This window comes from Lagopus leucura, unplaced genomic scaffold, assembly GCF_019238085.1.
Source record: "Lagopus leucura isolate 7727_CA_CO unplaced genomic scaffold, USGS_WTPT01 Super-Scaffold_100009, whole genome shotgun sequence".
Taxonomy (NCBI): Eukaryota; Metazoa; Chordata; class Aves; order Galliformes; family Phasianidae; genus Lagopus; species Lagopus leucura.
The window spans coordinates 29,061,845-29,078,354 of NW_024962266.1; the positions used below are offsets into that span (position 1 = coordinate 29,061,845).

Consider the following 16,510-nt stretch of genomic DNA (forward strand, 5'->3'; position numbering starts at 1 on the left):
GATAAGGGAGATCTCAGATTTTGGCATTAGTCAGAAACAAGCTTTCTTCAATTTTGCAAGTGCCATAAAATCCAACCACACCCAGAAACTGCTGCCACTGGGGATATACACATTGTCATGTACATGCCCAGTTTGGAAAACCCTAGCTGTCAATTAAAATGATTGTTTGTATATACTTATTAGTACTGGACACCTGCCTGCAATAAATCAGTGAGTAACAAACTGCTGTATTAAACTAGACTTTTTTTCAACTCTGACCTAAAATACACAATCTGATACGTTTCCATTTATTTTCTCTGATCATAACGGAACGCAGATACTTTATGCTATGTATGTAATCTATAAAACAACTGTATGGTATTTAGCTGGAGATCAACAGTGCTTTTAAAATCCAAACAAATGCACATCTAGTTCTTAAGCACTATGTCTACAAGGCAGGGAAAATATCTCTGTATTTCACTCACCTGTGTTGTAGGGCACTGCAGGTTAATTAACACTACCGGACTGGCACATTTCAGAATGTTAAAGTAAAACAAAATGCTCTTGTTCCTACAGGAGTGGACATAAAATAATTAACATTATAAGTATAGGTGCTTGCATATCCTACCACATCAAAATTCACAGCGTGCATTGGTATTTTAATTCTATTAAAGTCTTAATACAAACACAAGAAAAAAAAAAAATCACAGATACTGAATGTTCTACAACAACAGATCCTTTAAACCAGTTTTTGTTCTAAAGAATACTAACTTTGAGCAGTTCTTCCACAGCAAGGGTTTAAATCCTCGGCACTGTTACATGGTGTCTTAACTGTGCCCCTAAGAAATGCAAAGCTATCCAGTAAAACACCGGCAAAACACTGCAGCCCCTTTGCTTGCACTGAACATGCTGAGTACTGCATACAAAATTACTATCAACAAACTGTACATTGTAAAATCTGATTATTTTGCTGATGAGAAGGTTGCACCAAAATCATAAGCTTTTCATGGATGGAAACTGAAAGCAGTGAGCCAGGAAGCAGAATGATCATGTCATCTTACAGAGATGCACCCAGCTCTCCCATGGTATAGATAAAGAGCAGCCTAAGGGCTTTGTGCGCAACATCCCACAGCTCCTGGAAATCGGGGCCCTAAGGTCCCACACCGGGGGCCTCCTCTATTTGGATTTCTTGAAAACTGATGACTCCAAGATCGCCAGATTTAAACACCTACTGTTCACAATGATCAAAATGTGCCGGTAAAATCTTCTATCTCAAAATAATTATCAACTATCTCCAGGGAGGATGGCATACCAGAAGTCCTGCCCTATCTGTATGACTTCAAAGTCAGCCAGCCATGCCAGGACTGCTCGGTGCCCCCAGGACACAACAGAGCACATATCCCATGGCCTGTGCTGCACAAGAGAAGACAGCACAGCAGCCCTGAGCTGGTGCAACTGGCACACCACTGACACACCGCAGCAACACAAGTGAGTTCTGCCCTGGGAGGAGGATGGTTAAGCCAAAACCAAAGTGCTCTTGGAGTAGCCAGGCTGCTACTGCTGTAGTTCTCGAGTATCCCAGTGTAGGACACGTACTCTGATCAGCACTGGGATTCCACCAGCTGCTTAGTCTGGCTAGATCTTCAAGACCATTACATTCCCCTGTATATATAACAATTACATTTCATTTTCATATATTCATTTTCAAGCTCAACTGCCTGATATTTTAGAATGCACATTTCTTTTTACTGGGGTACATTCTCCTATGTGCTGTTTTACAAAAAACTCATACTGGCAAATACAATTCATTAACTGCTATTTCTTCAAGTAGTCTCTAGACTACTCTTGTCCCAAGATGGATAGAAGAGCTTCCCTAGACCTTGCTGTTAGAAGATGTGCCAGCTAATCACTTCCAATGCTATCAGTGATGCAATCTTAGTTACGTTTATACTTGACTAAAAATGTTCTCTGAATGATGACAACAACTGCTCTACAGTAATAATCTGTGTTTAGATTTCCTCTGAGCAACTAATCTAGTTCTGAACTTTATTTGGAATACATGCAGTAAGAGGATGTCAAGTGTTGATGTCTCTTCAACTTTGCTCAAGAGCCACTTACAAGCAGAGGATGTGAAACCTCATTTTTTATTCATAGTGCACGAGTCATAAAGACAGGTGTTCAGGTTTAGTACTCACTCATTGAAGGTGTCCTTCTGACCACAGAACTGCCCATAGCTGTCAGTTGGATAAATCACTTTCCTGGGATCGCCATGTACCCAAGCTGCAAATATACATATATTTTAACATTATAGTCAAGGAAACAGCAGTAATGGTAACAGTTGAAATTCACCTCTCACAAACAGTTTCAATTTTTGTTGATGGCTACTGAAGGACACTGGTTTGTATATTTCCTAATAAAAAGCAACAACACAAAACAAACAAACTGAACTACACTGCAGATAAATCAGTACAAAGGAAGTCAGTTCACTTTTTATCTTCAGGGCAAACATATCTGAGTTGGATCCAAAATCTGAAGTAACAGACTTTAAAAAACAAGTTTTCAAAAGGTGAAAGAGGAGGTACTACAAAAGTTCTGTTGGCTTACAGCCACGGAGAAACAGGGAGTTGACTAAGCAGAGAGATTAGAGTGTTCACAAACAACTGCAGTGGTACTGGAATCCATGGGATTACCCAAGTATGACAGAAACACACCGGCTGTGACTGAATCCAACGGACTCCACTCGCAATAGGAATGTAAACAAAAAACACACTATTTAAATCAAAACATTTCCTGTTCTCTCACTTGGTAATTATCCCATTTTTCAGTTATTAGGTCCGTATCTGGCAACTTACACATATACATAGCTCATATGTACCATAGGCCTGAATGGGAAAAGAAGTTTATCTTGAACTTCCTTCCTCCAATTTAAAACAAGCCTTCTTTTTCAAGCCATTTTCACCCGCGTTGTTATTTTCTGCTGAGAATGAAGTGCACACCATGCACTAGTACCATCATTTCTAAGCTACAGTCTGCAGATCTGACTAAATTCCTTTTATGACTAGCCAATGACTGGTCTTTGAATTACTGACTACTAACTGCTGATCTGCAGTTTAAGTAACAGAAACTTCAATTTTTGAAGTATCATCTGGAAGTGAAATATGTAGAACATACTTCCGTATCAATACCCTGAGCTAACCTTCTAAAATCAGGTTGCTAAAGAAGTGTAAAAAGAGGCCACTGATCATCTTCCACCCTTTCTCTTGAGACTGCATTATGTGCAAAATATTGCAAGCATTACAAAGATTTTGGTTCCTACCTTCCCACTCTTGCAGAACGTACTGAAAGTGAGGAGCTCCCATAGCATAAACTTCAGGCTTTGACCTATGCACACCATCTTAAATTTGCTTCTCTGTAGTTATCCCATTTTTTCTCCACTTCGCAGTATTAAATTTAGCCCATTAGGAAGCTGTAATTTTCCTCAAGGACATTTTGGTGAGAATAACTGTGCTTACACTGTCACTCATTGTATGTGCAGTAGAGACTACCTGGACAAGATCTCAGAGAGCAGAGTGCAAATTCATTGGAATGTTTGGGATGGATACACAACATATCTTGGGTGACTTGGAAATAGTTACAAGATTGTCTACCAAGAGAGAATCTGTAATGCTACCTTTCACCTTGAATGGTTTTAGGTTACCAGAATGAATACTCCAGTTCATTTTAACACATATTAGTTTGCCCATGGTTTGGAGTTTGTAAATTAATTTGCTGCTTGGTATCAATTAATTTCTGAACATCCAGACTGAATGCATTTCAGATTAACTGGCATTCTGATGCTCACAGAAAGCTGAAGTGCTTCACTGATGTTAAACTCCATGGCAATTCTCATTCATTAAATCTCACTTATTTCCTTCACCCTAGCTAATGGGAACATTCAGGAGGTATCGGATAACTCAGTTACACATAAGTGTATGACATGAGAAAGCAGTCAGCTCTCTGATAATTGCCTTGAGTAGACTTTCTTCTGTTGTGACTTGGGCAATAGGGAGTTTTCCTTCTACTATGATACGACTTTGTTTTTCATACACTTAAAAGTCTGCTGCCAAATGGACCAAACTCCTATACAGATTCAAAAAGCCTTTTGGGTTTTAGTTGTCTGCTGTTAAACAATTCTTCTACACCAGTGTTTTTCTAGCCCCAAACTTTTTATTTTTTAGCCAATTTTTGCTTGGCACATTTTTTTTCCATTTGATCACTTTTTTTTTTTTTTTAAACACTATCTAAGCAGAAACCAGTGGAGATAAACCTCACCACATCAGAGCCAAAGTTATTTCTCAGCAGAATTTCTATTTAGACTGCTTGGCCACTGCCAAACTGTCTAAAACTTCTTTTGCTTGGCAGTACCTGTCCTGTGTGCCCGAGGCATCCGTCTTGTTTTTAACCAAACAATATCTAAAGTGATTTGATTTTAAAACAGTAATTTAGCACACTTTTCTATGTGAAATTACACCACTGGGATCAGCTGCCAGGTGGACATAGCTGCCTGTAAGCTAAATTTCAGAGCAGAGCTAAAAAAAAACTGCTATAGAACATAAACATTCAGCATTTGATTAACTCTGCAGTAGAAAGAGAGGGAAAATTACAGCAGAAGAGAAAATAAGCAGCTTCGTTAATTGCCTGTCTCAAGGCTTAGCCATCAAGATTAATAAACTTACTCCTCTGACACTTTCTTTGCAAACTGAGAACAATGACAGCAAAAGGATCCATGTGATAAACACAGTTGTTTTTTCCTGGGCTAGGTAGTGAAAAGTAAGTATCTAATTCAACAGGGGGAAGAAGGTTATGGCAAGAGCTAGCCTGACAGAGCAGCACCGCGCTTTGTGTGTTGTGCTGCACTGCTGACAACTCACCATCAAACACTAAATGAAACAGAGTCTAGTCATACAGGACTTTTATTTTCAAGCATGTTCTAATGCTCATAAGGCTGCAGTTTGAGTGTGGGCACAAACAAAAAGATGAAAACAGAAAATGAAAGAATAGCAGAACCATACTGTACAATTGAGTTGACCCTCAGAGCAGCAATTATGACACCACAACTTCATTTTCAGTAGAGCTGCAGCTCTCTCAGTCCTCCTACTGAAGTGAAGCTCAGACATGTGGACAGTATGAGAAAGAGCTGTTGCCTGTATATATCACAAACATCCTGGTTTTTTATGCTCTAGAACTGTGCTGTTGGTTGTGAATGCCAAGGAGAAAATTAGCAGAGGCTTTGGTATTTAAAAATTAGCTCCAAATCTGTTTTCATTATCTGCCTCATTCCCTCTAGCATGTATTTTCAAAAGGGTAGTCTTTATCCTGAGCATATGAAGCTCATACTGAGCTCAGGCCTATGCGAGTACACGCACAACACTGAGGGCACTATTTGATTCAGATTCTCAATCTCAGTGGCAGAGTGACAAATCTACCTTTACAGCACGTTTCTTCAAACAGATTGGGCGGGGATCCACATCATTACTGATGTATATTCAAGAAATTGCAGAAAAGTACTTTTTATTGTCCCTACGTTAAGCCATAAGGCATAATTCGTGACTAAGGACTGATCTATAATCAATTTTTTCTTAATGTAAAATTTATTTACATGCATGCATTCTGCACAGGGCTGATACCTGGAGCTGAGCCAAAGCTGATTACACCTTTTACTTCAAAATAAATCAGTGTAAAAAGAATAGCTGAAGCAATGTATTACAAAATTTAAAAAGCAGGCATCATGTGGATCTGGATTTGGAGCAGAGATACACGTTTCTAGATTGAGAATTTGAATCTTCTCTGTAAGAAATGAAGAAAGAGTCACCAGCTACAAATTTGGTATCTGTCCAGGGAATAGGTTCTATTTCTAACCAATATTTCATAAGGTTTGCAGAAGAAGGTTGTTCAGATGTTTTGTGTCTAGTAGGAAACTCCTACATGTGCAGCGCAGAGAAAACGACTAATTCACATGCAGAAAATTGGCCAGTCATCCGTTCTGTTCTTCAACATACAGTATATGGGATTCCTTGGAATCAGCACACGTGAAGTTGACAAGGTTCTAGCCAAAGAATTAGAGGTTCATATAGCACCAAAAAGGAAGCCAAGACTTCATAGCACAAGAACACGATTCAGCTAGAGACTTCCAGCATTTCCTTTCTGTTTGTCCAGATACAAGCACTCCAGAACATCGCCTGTCTGCACAAAAGCAGGCCATCAGCCACTAAAGCATTTGTACCTTCAAGAAAACAACAAATGATCCTCTGATCTGAGTCCAGCCCCTTCAGTTTTGGCTTTGTGTTTGAATCCTGACAGAAGGGCAGAGCAGAACATCAATGAAGAATCAATCAGACAGAAAGAGGACAACAGCACAGACACCTAGAACAGGTTGCCTAGGACCATATCCAAACAGCTTTCAATGTCCCCAAGAATTAAGACTGTGCAACCTCTTCTCTGTACTGAACAGAAAATGATAATACAGAATAGTGAAGAAAACTAACAGCTTTTCTTAAATCTAAGGCAGAGCTAAAATGATGTTTTACAAGTAAACCGAAAAAGTTTAGGCACACATGCAGTTATGCAATTCTCTCACACAAAATAAAAGGATTATTGTGGATTAATAAATGTTCTGATGCACAAGTAACTCTGGATCCCAAACTAAATGAAGTTATCACTACTCACTGCTCACATACGTTCCTTTGATAATCTTCAGAACAAAAACCCTCTTAAATATCAAAGTATTCAGTTCTAACTTTTGTTGTCAGATTAATGACAAATGAAAGGATTTTTCCACAACAGTTACTATGATTGTAAAATTATCAAATCATCTTTGTTTTTGGACACATTTCATTTCAAGATTTCAAACATTTCATCAGTAAACACATCTTTTTGAACTTCTCTCTAATTACAGCAGACACTGAATGTTAATTCACAATTTGATTCTAGGCAAGGCAGTGCTTATTGATCTGAAAGCTTTATGTAGGTATAAGCAGAACGACATGCCAGTTAAAAGTATTCAGAGTTGCTCATCATTGGCATGAGAATGCACTACTGTATACTATACCTGTGTGTACTTACCTACAATTCCTAATGCAATGTAACCCAGAATGACAACTATGAAGATTACACAGCAAATAACATCTGTACAATGCCTAGGAACAGAAAGGAACAGTTTAAAAATAAGGGGTCTAATACAATCCTTTGAAAACATCGAATGTCCCACTCTTCCCACATCTGAATATACCACATAAACATAGCTGCATCTGCACTTACTGTTTTCTGAAGTCTTCCACTAAGTCACATTTGAGATGCTAAGGTCCTGCTTTCACTGCAAGACGCTTACAAACATCCTCAGTGTGTCCTTTAAAACTGGTATCAAGTTATAGAAACAATGTCTTCAGATGATGACTCAATACAGCTTACCTGCATTATAAGCAGGTTATGAACGGAAAAACAACAGTGAAACTAAGAAATACAGCCCATCTGCAACTATCCAATCTGTGCAGGAAATTCTCATCCAGCTGCTTGACCTCACCTAGTGCAATCAAAGTAAGCTCTACAGAAGGAGAAAAAAAGACTTGTGGAGAGGCGTATCTGCATTTGCAGACAAGCAAAGAACAGCATTCTCTGGACTGAAAACTAAGATGCAAGTATCCAACTCAATGTCTTCTCTTTATTGCCTATCTATTCAGCTTGTGCAGGCAGAGAAACAGAGATGTGGACTAACACACATTTTTCTCCAGTGTCGGACCTTGATTAGAGGCATTCCAACAATGTAATTAATAGGAAACATGAACCCCTAAGAGGGTAGGAGAAAGGCAAGCATGCACTTACGGAGACAACAGGTCCTGGTGAGCAATTTTCTCCTTCAGAAGCTAACATCACAAGCCCTTGCTTCTGAAGACATGCAGCAGCATTCCAGTTCATTTCTCATAAGACTCTGCAGGTCTCACTCATTAAGAAGTATTCGCGATTTCTGTCTCATGAGTCTACATTATTCCATTAGCAAAGAAGCACATTATTCACAGAAGGATATACTATCTTCATCTCCCTCATCTGAAATACTTCGATCTCTGTTACTGACAACTTACTGTTTGGCACAGTTTTGGTGACGAGCATTATGGATAGCCTAAAGGTATGCAAACTTGGCAGCTACCCTGCCTGGGCAAGTTCTGTCTGCAGAGGCTGCTGCTCTCCGTTCTCCCCTGGTAATAATAAATGGCTTCTGTACTGACCTGATCAAAGTGTATTCCAGTTTTCCATAAGACTGAGCAACAGTCACTCCAGAAAGTGTAACGCGTGCTTCATTATAAAGTGAAAGTAAAGGATTGCCTTCATAAACACAGCAGTGTTCAGCTCTCCTTGCAAGTCTATGCAAGGAGCCAAGAGAATGCAAGCTGAAGCCTGAGCATGAAAAGAAATCTCATAATGCAATCTCCAATGAAAAACAGTAATTTTTAGTGTCTATCATTCTTTCCATTTTCCAATCTATGTTCTCCTCTTATAAATAACCATTATTCTGTAGTATAAAGGAGCTGACATTTGAAACAACTGCAGAACTTTGGAAGTGTTTTCAGGTATGGAAAATAAATGAAAAATCCTGTATCTGTAGGGAGATAGTTTCACCATCTCACTGAAATAAACATGCAGTAAGGCAAAGCCGGTACAGATTCAGGGTCAGTACAACAGTTACCTAATCAAGGACAACTGCCTTGTTCAGACACTCTGTAGAAGCTTGGCTCTCACCCCATAAGAGAAATTTTTAAGAGACGGAAGATTTAATAGAAGAAATCTCAGGAGAAATGAGCCACCATAAATATTCTAATTACAACTTATAGTGTCTCAAAAATCTCTTCAAGTGTATTTCTCAGAGGTCTCATTTTACAATAACTAAATACAATTAACAGTTACATTTGTTTGTGCTGGATCTTACTTTGAAGTTTTGCAGACCCATCACGAACAAGTATCCATAAACAACCAGAATGCAGGACGTTCTGTTCTTCACAGAACATTTATAGGACACAAACTCTTGTATAGTTCCCAGCATGTCTTAAATGTGCTGGGGGCCCCAGATCTAGAATCTGACATAGTGCTCCAAATGGGGCCTCGTGAGGGCAGAGTAGAGGGAGACAGTTGCCTCCCTCACAGCCACTGCATTAATCCCATTTTAATAAAATGTTTGCATGAAATATAACCAAACTTCACACACAAACCCTTCAGAATTATGGTACCAGCAATGTACCATACGTACTGCCTCACTGAACACTCCTATTAACCCCATTGCTCAGTACTTCAACCACTGGCAACAGCTCTGTTCTCTTCAGAAAGAAAAATCAGTGCAGTCCATATAAGTGTTTCTCCTTGCAGAGTAAGACTTAGCTTTCTGTTCCTCAAGTTTTCAGATCTTTAGCGGTTTGGAGGATCATTTGGTGCTCAACAAATTGTGAACATTTATACTCCACTGTACCTTGAAAAGTACATTAACTTCAGCAGCCACTAGGAAGGATGTAACTGTTCTCCATGCACCTTCCATCACTGACATACACAGCTTGCAGCCTGCCCCCTTGATATCCCTCTTCATTTTCAAAACTGAAGAGAAATTTAGTCCCTGATTACAGAAAGTTGGCAGTGAGGTTAAGAGCAGCTCAATTTATTTTATCAGCTGAAAGCAAAGATAGGTTTATCCGCACCCACACCATACACACCTAGTTGCCCTGGATTTGGCTGGGATATTTAAGCCATAGAGGTCTGTATGATGTTGCGTTTCAGATTTATGGTGAAAAATTGCAATGAGAGCACATAGATGCTTTGGCTGCTGCTGAGTAGTGCTTAAAGAATCAAAGACATCTCAGCTTCTCAGGGTCTGCTACAGATGAGGCCGGAGGCACACAAGAAATGAGCAGGGGCCACTGACCCCAACTGATGAAAGGGACATCTGTATAACCAAGATGTTATAATCACAATATAATTGTGTATAATCAATAGATATCAAGATGTTATAATCGCAATATAATCAAGAGAGTAAGGCAAAGCAGAAAACGATCACAAAAAGAGAATAAGTGGAAGAGCTTACTCTTGGGATGAGCTCACCAGAAGACACCAAAAGAGGGGATCTCCAGAAGAGATCCTTCCCCTCTGGTAGCCAGCTCTTAAATAGGTCCAGGAGGGGTGCAGCTTGGCTCCACCCCTTCCGGCAGCACAGGTGAATTGCCTTCGCCTGTGCTCCTCTGGCTGACTCATGGCTCACCTCAGGTGATCAATCAGAGGTTCAGGCCGTGACTCAGCAGTTCCCATACAGACATCCTACACTGTTTGATGCAGTGAAAAAGGGGGAGGAAGGAAAAGAGGATGTTACCAATGCCTTTGTTTTGTCTTGTGTGCGCGTGCAGCTTTTGCAGTACTTAACAAACTGTTTTCATCTCAAACCACAAGTTCTCAACTTCTAGCTGTCAGATTCTCTCTTCTGCCTTGCTGTGGGAAGTGAGTGAGTGATTGTGTGGTGCTAAGCTGTCTGGGGGTTAAACACTCTAATGCCTCTCCTCCTACAGAAATCTCAAAGTCAGAAGCAAATTCAGTACAGAAGATGATTTTTCTCTTCTTCAACTCTCGGGAATATATATTCTGAGAAAGCATTTTACTCATCAAAACTAGCTAATCCTTATGTATAATTGATGGATATCAAGATGTTACAATCACAAAATAAACAAGAGAGTTTGGCGAAGTGGACTAGGATAACAAGAGAGAAAAAATGGAAGGCTTACCCTTACGCTGGGCTCACCACAAGACAGCAGAAGGAGGGATCTCCAGAAGAGATCCTTCCCCACTGGCAGCCAGCTCTTAAATAGGTCTAGGGGGGGGGGGGAGCCAGGCTCCACCCCTTCCAGCAGCACAGCTGAATTGCCTTCACCTGTGCTCCTCTGGCGGACTCATGGCTCGCCTCAGGTGATCAATCAGAGGTTCAGGCCGTGACTCAGCAGTTTCCATACATCCTTATTTACTTTATTTTACTTAATTGGGAAAAGGAAAGTAAAAAGAAACATTAATTGTCTTAAAAAAGTCTAAAACTGCTTCAGGGGTTCATGTACTGCGCTGAGTGCACTGATGACTCCACGTGGTTAGACAAGTCATTTGGGGATCTTGCAGCAGCAATAAGTTGAATCTGAACGCAGGTGCACCTTACTGCAAAGTAAGCTCTCTAAGCAACATTTTAGGAATCAGTGCCAGATGGCATACTGTACAGTGGAGCAACACCTTCAGTGTTTAGTGAACTGTTTCCAAGAACACTGTCTCACCAGACATTAAAAATGCACTTAACATATGTCGTATACCAGTTACGGGTCAGTTTTTACTTTACTTTGCTCTTAAGAAGCTGCTGTAGAATGTAGAATGTACAATTAAAACAGCACATACATACCTGAAAGTGCAGTCATCGTCACAGCAACTGTGCATTACTAACAGCAAGCCACAGCACAGAATGGTTTGGGACCTCTAAAGATCAACCACTTCTGAGCCCTGTGCCACAGATACACCCTCTCAACTCTGCCCCTGCAAGGCTCCATCCGGAGTACTGTGTCCAGATCTGGGGCCCCCAGCACAAGACGGGGCTATGGGAGCAGGTCCTGAGGAGGCCATGGGATGCTCAGAGGCTGCAGTACTTCTCCCATGGAGACAGACAGAGAGTTGGAAGTGTTCAGTCTGGAGAAGAGGTGGATCTGGGGAGACCTCATTGCAGCCTTCCAGTACTTTACAAACTTTATAAACTTCCAACACATTATAAACTCCAAGGGAGTTTATAAACATGAGGGAAGTGACTTTTTACTTGGTCTCATAGTAATAGGACAAGGGGGAATGGCTCTAAACTTAAAGAAGGGAGACTTACGCCATTTGTGAGGAGGAAGCTCTTAACCCAGAGCTGATGGGGCACTGGTACGGCTGCCCAGAGCTGTGGGTGCTCCATCCCAGGTGCTCAAGGCCATGGATGGGACTCTGGGCAGCCTGAGCTGGTGACTGGCAACTCTGCCCATGTCAGGTGGTTTGGAACTAGATGATCTTTAAAGACTAGCCCAATCTAAGCCTTTCTATGATTGCACGATACGATACAAACGATGTAAAGTTCACAAAACTGGCATTCACATTGAAAGAACTTAAAAGCACGCACGTAAGTGTGGGAAGCCTTTTGGATTAGGGAACTTCAGTATCAAATTCATATGTTTTATCAATCAATTTTTTTTCCCTTGCTCACTGCAACACTAACAGAATAAAACAGAATGACTTAAGATATTTACCTGTTATGAATAGGTCCTCTGAACTTTGGGTCAAATTTCCTTGGTTCACCTGCATTTAAAATGAAACAACATAAAATCATGTCCTTATTAAAAATAAAATCTATACATAAGGGTTGTTAACAACAATCTTTGAAGAACATCTTCCATACACCCCCATTTACTCAATTCTGTGCAGGCATTAGCAGTAACTCACCAAAACAACTACCTGGTTTCAGTAGTCAGGATCAAAGTTGTTTTTCCTCAAGCTTAAGAAATTGGAGGGTGTCCCTTTTACCATGTGATGAAGTTAACATGCATCCTAACACTGCATCTATCCACAGTGTTGACAACATAAAGTTGCTGATACTCAAGAGCCAACAACTGCATCTCACAGTCACACACTGAGAAACTTCTTGTTTGGCAGCAACAAGTGAGTGAAGTACCTCTGTGGAGCTGCAAGCTAAACCCTTCTGGTCTGATTCTTCTATCAAGAATCGCTCTGTATTCTAGAACAACGACGCCATTTTCCCCTTTATTTATAACTGGTGAAATCAGGTGTACAAAGCTTTCCCACAGACTGTCAGTGGAATGAAAACAATATTTTAAGAGATGTACTCCTGAAAATGTGTAGAGTTTACTAGTCAGACAATACTTTGCAAGCTCTGCATTTTCCTGATATGGAGAGCACAGGTCAGCTAGTTTTGATGCATATTTTTGGATAAATGTACGCGATACTTTAATCATATCAAACATGATACTGTAGTAGTTTTAAGTATTCTCAAAGTGGTTAGATTCGGGCAATTAAATCTTTTTTTCTGCTTTTCTTTAAAAGCAGTGTACTGAATTGCCTCAATATCCCACAGCAGTGTGCTGCAAGTGTTTCTAACAGGCATTTCTGGAGCACTTCCAACAAGTATGACATGGAAAAGTGGGTAGGGCGAGCTGCCTTCCTATGTAAAAAGCTAAATTGCAAAAGAATAATATTTCCAGTTTGTTTTTTGAACATAACGAAGATAAAAGAAAAACACTAATTGTGACAAACACAAAGTCAGGGAAAATTCAAAGAGTCACTTTCAGCTTCTTTGGTGCTGTTTACAAAGGCGTGCCACCCAGTGACGCCCATACTTGCAATTTCAGCTTCCATTAAAACAGCCACAACCTTCCCGAGGCACCCGTAAAGCACAGTCTCAAAAGAAATGATGTGGAACTGCTTTCTGTAACAGACGGGATCTGCCTTTCCCATTAGGGAGGAAAAAACTTTTATTATGTACATTTTTAAAAGATACAGAAACACAGAGAAAACACAAAAAGTTGTGGGCATTGTTTACTGAACACAGACACTGCTCTGATGATTTATGAACTAGCATTTGTGTCTACTACATCCAACTAAATAGAGCAAAATGAACCCCCTTTTCTGTGCAACTCCTACAAAGTAAAGAGTCCATGTTATTGCAGCAAACAGCCTAGTTAGACAGCTGAACACTGCAGCAATGCATGCTTCAGTCTAGTGTTTGTAAAGCATTACATTGGTAGCTCTCAGACAGAATTCAGCTTTTCCAACTTGACACGGAATAAAATGTCTCGCACCAGCACGGTGCAGAGCCTCCCGTGCCATGCAGGATGGTTTGCTCACAGTAAGCCGTTACGCTGCCAGCACTTCTACTGCTTCTGTAGCCTGTGCTGTTGTGACCGTAAACTGTCCTTACATTTCACAGCTGGCAAATCTTTCTTCCTCTATAGCCCTCCCACAGTACAAGTTATGCAAAGATGTTAAATAAGATTTCCTCTGCCAAGTCTCAGTCTGAAATATAAACTATCTGCTGTATACTGATTTTTCATTCTTGTCTAATGGGACATTTACCTGTGGAAGATGTCATCATTTACTAAATTATTTCCTCAATAAAATGTACATTTCAGCTTTCTGCATAGCACAGAGCGCAGATGCGTCAGAGCCAAAAAGTCTTTGCATTGCTGCTTTAGACAGTATAATGCCTAAGTACTGAAAGGAAACACAAGCATTGCATTTACTGTGCAAAACCAAAACGCTGAAGCCTTTTTTCTTAATAAACCAGACATCTCTCCTTTCATCTACAGACACACAGAATGCCCATGTGCTGATCTTCACCAGCATGAAACTTTCATTTCCTGAGCAATATGATTACGAAACCAATTATAGAATTCTGTAATGAGACATACATAGGCATTCCTATGGCAAATTTTAAAAACTAAACTACATGCTGGAATAACAAAGAGAATTTCTAAGTAAACCCTGCACTACACAGTGACAAAAAATACATATATTATAATCTAATATTACAACTCACAAATAATGCATGTCATACAAACATACAACTCACTTTGCTATTACAGAAAATCAGTGTCCTCCAACATCTACTTCTTTGAGATAGGTAGCATAATCAGTATCAGTAATACAATATGATGAAGACATGATGGATCATCTCTAAAATATGAGCCATCAGTTGTACACTCAGCTACCTCCTGGGACGAGGCTTCCTGTCACTGTGCTGTGCTGAGGCTGGAGGAACGGCCTCCAGCTGCACCAGGGGAGATTCAGGTTGGACATGAGGAGAAGTTTCTTCTCAAAAGAGCAGTTAGGCACTGGAACGGGCTGCCCAGGGAGGTGGTGTCCCTGCAGGTGCTCAAGGAACATTCAGAGGTGATACTAAGGGACGTGGCTTCGTGGGGAAACGCTGGTGGAAGGTGGATGGTTGGACTGGATGGTCTTGGAGGTCTTTTACAACCTTGGTGACCCTATGATATAAGTATCTTCCATGTCAACGATTTGTTAAACATCTTTTTCAAAAATGTTTACTCATTAAGTAAGATAGGATTTTTTGTATTTGATTACTAGTATCTGGCATGATATTTTAATACCAAAATATCTGGTTATGCTTTAGACTGATTACAATGTTAGGCAAAAACAGATCTGTCTAGAAAACAACATCGAAATTAAAAAGCCTTGTGTTAATTCATGTGCTATTCTCTGTATAGAAACAAACACCGTGTAGCAGCATTCTTAAAGCAAAAAAAAAAAACCAACAACAAAAGAGAAAACACCAAACAACCAGAAACCGTAAAAAATTATATAAAGAAAGCCATTCAAATAGAGATCTGGTGACTTGTGGCTATTGTTGCTTTACTAGAGACTAAAATTTGTCTATATGATTTGTATAACGCCATACATAAGATGATGATGAATGCCTGCTTACTTGAATGTAGCTAGTCTATAGTACGATGAAAGGAGCAGCAGCTCCCATGGCTGTTTTTGAACCATTAGATACACGGTTACAAATGGAGTTTGTAACATTATGCTAATTAGGCCCAGTGCTTCAATGGAGACTCATATTTTCAGTGCTTCTACCTTCAGCTCTGACACTGCTGCTATTTACTGTCAGACGTGCTCTGCCAGCAACAGCTCTGCGTCCGGAACAACGAAGGCATTCACAAAATGATAACAGAGGCAGATTTAATTTAAGAATTTATTTAAACAAATAAATTACTTGCAGTTGACCGAAAGCAGTCAGAAGTGACCCTCTGTTCTGAGCTTCTTCTTCTTCTTAATACAGAACAGACTTCAAGTGCATTCTCTATTTTGTCTTTATAAAAATCCCTCTTCAATCAAAAGCTTGAGTTTAAAAAAGTAAAACGTGCCCTTAAACAAAAGAGGGCAACTGTCACTACTGATGTTTCTGTCTCTGGAGACCCCTACAGACCCCCTGTTGTAGTTTCCATGAAAATAACCAGGAGGCATTACTTTCACAGCAACCTATGTACGTGAATGCCTCAAGAAATGCAATAACCAGCCTGCCTGAAGGAAAGAAATACATTACCAAAGTCACAGTCATTTCTATTCCCGTTACCTAACAGACAAAATTATTTAAACAGTCTGTTTCCCTCACTATGATTTGAATCTCTACCCTGCTAAGCCCTGTTTTAATCACTATCCAGCTAGTGATGGAACACCAAAGTAATTCTGTGTTCTCACAATTAGAATAAAAGACAGCATTCAGATTTAAGAGGGGGAGGAGAAAGGAATTAAAAAAAAAAAACCAACAAAAGAATGACAGAAAGAAAAGCTTTTTCATTATTTCTTTGCCCAGATTTTTCTCCCTTAAGTATTTCCCACTCTCTAGAGAATTTAAGCAAAAATCTGGTCCAGAGTTCACATTCCATCCTACTTATACTCCCACTGTTGGAGCCATTTTGATTGCCTTCTACAGCTC

The 16,510-nt window shown here is 40.0% G+C and overlaps 1 protein-coding gene across 3 annotated transcripts in view; it reads right to left on the reverse strand.

Moving 5' to 3' along the window:
- The window catches only part of SLC44A5 (solute carrier family 44 member 5), a 75,233-nt gene that overhangs the window by 44,502 nt on the left and 14,221 nt on the right, over window positions 1-16,510 (reverse strand). For all 3 annotated transcript variants that reach the window (XR_006179480.1, XM_042874101.1, XM_042874100.1), the window contains exons 2-5: window positions 12,288-12,336; window positions 7,081-7,154; window positions 2,175-2,259; window positions 465-549 (exon numbers count right to left, since the gene is read on the reverse strand). Coding sequence is in view for 2 of the 3 variants with exons in the window: in XM_042874101.1 (XP_042730035.1) it covers window positions 465-549; window positions 2,175-2,259; window positions 7,081-7,154; window positions 12,288-12,336 (293 nt within the window). In the remaining variant the exon portion in view is untranslated. The remainder of the gene's footprint in view (window positions 1-464; window positions 550-2,174; window positions 2,260-7,080; window positions 7,155-12,287; window positions 12,337-16,510) is intronic.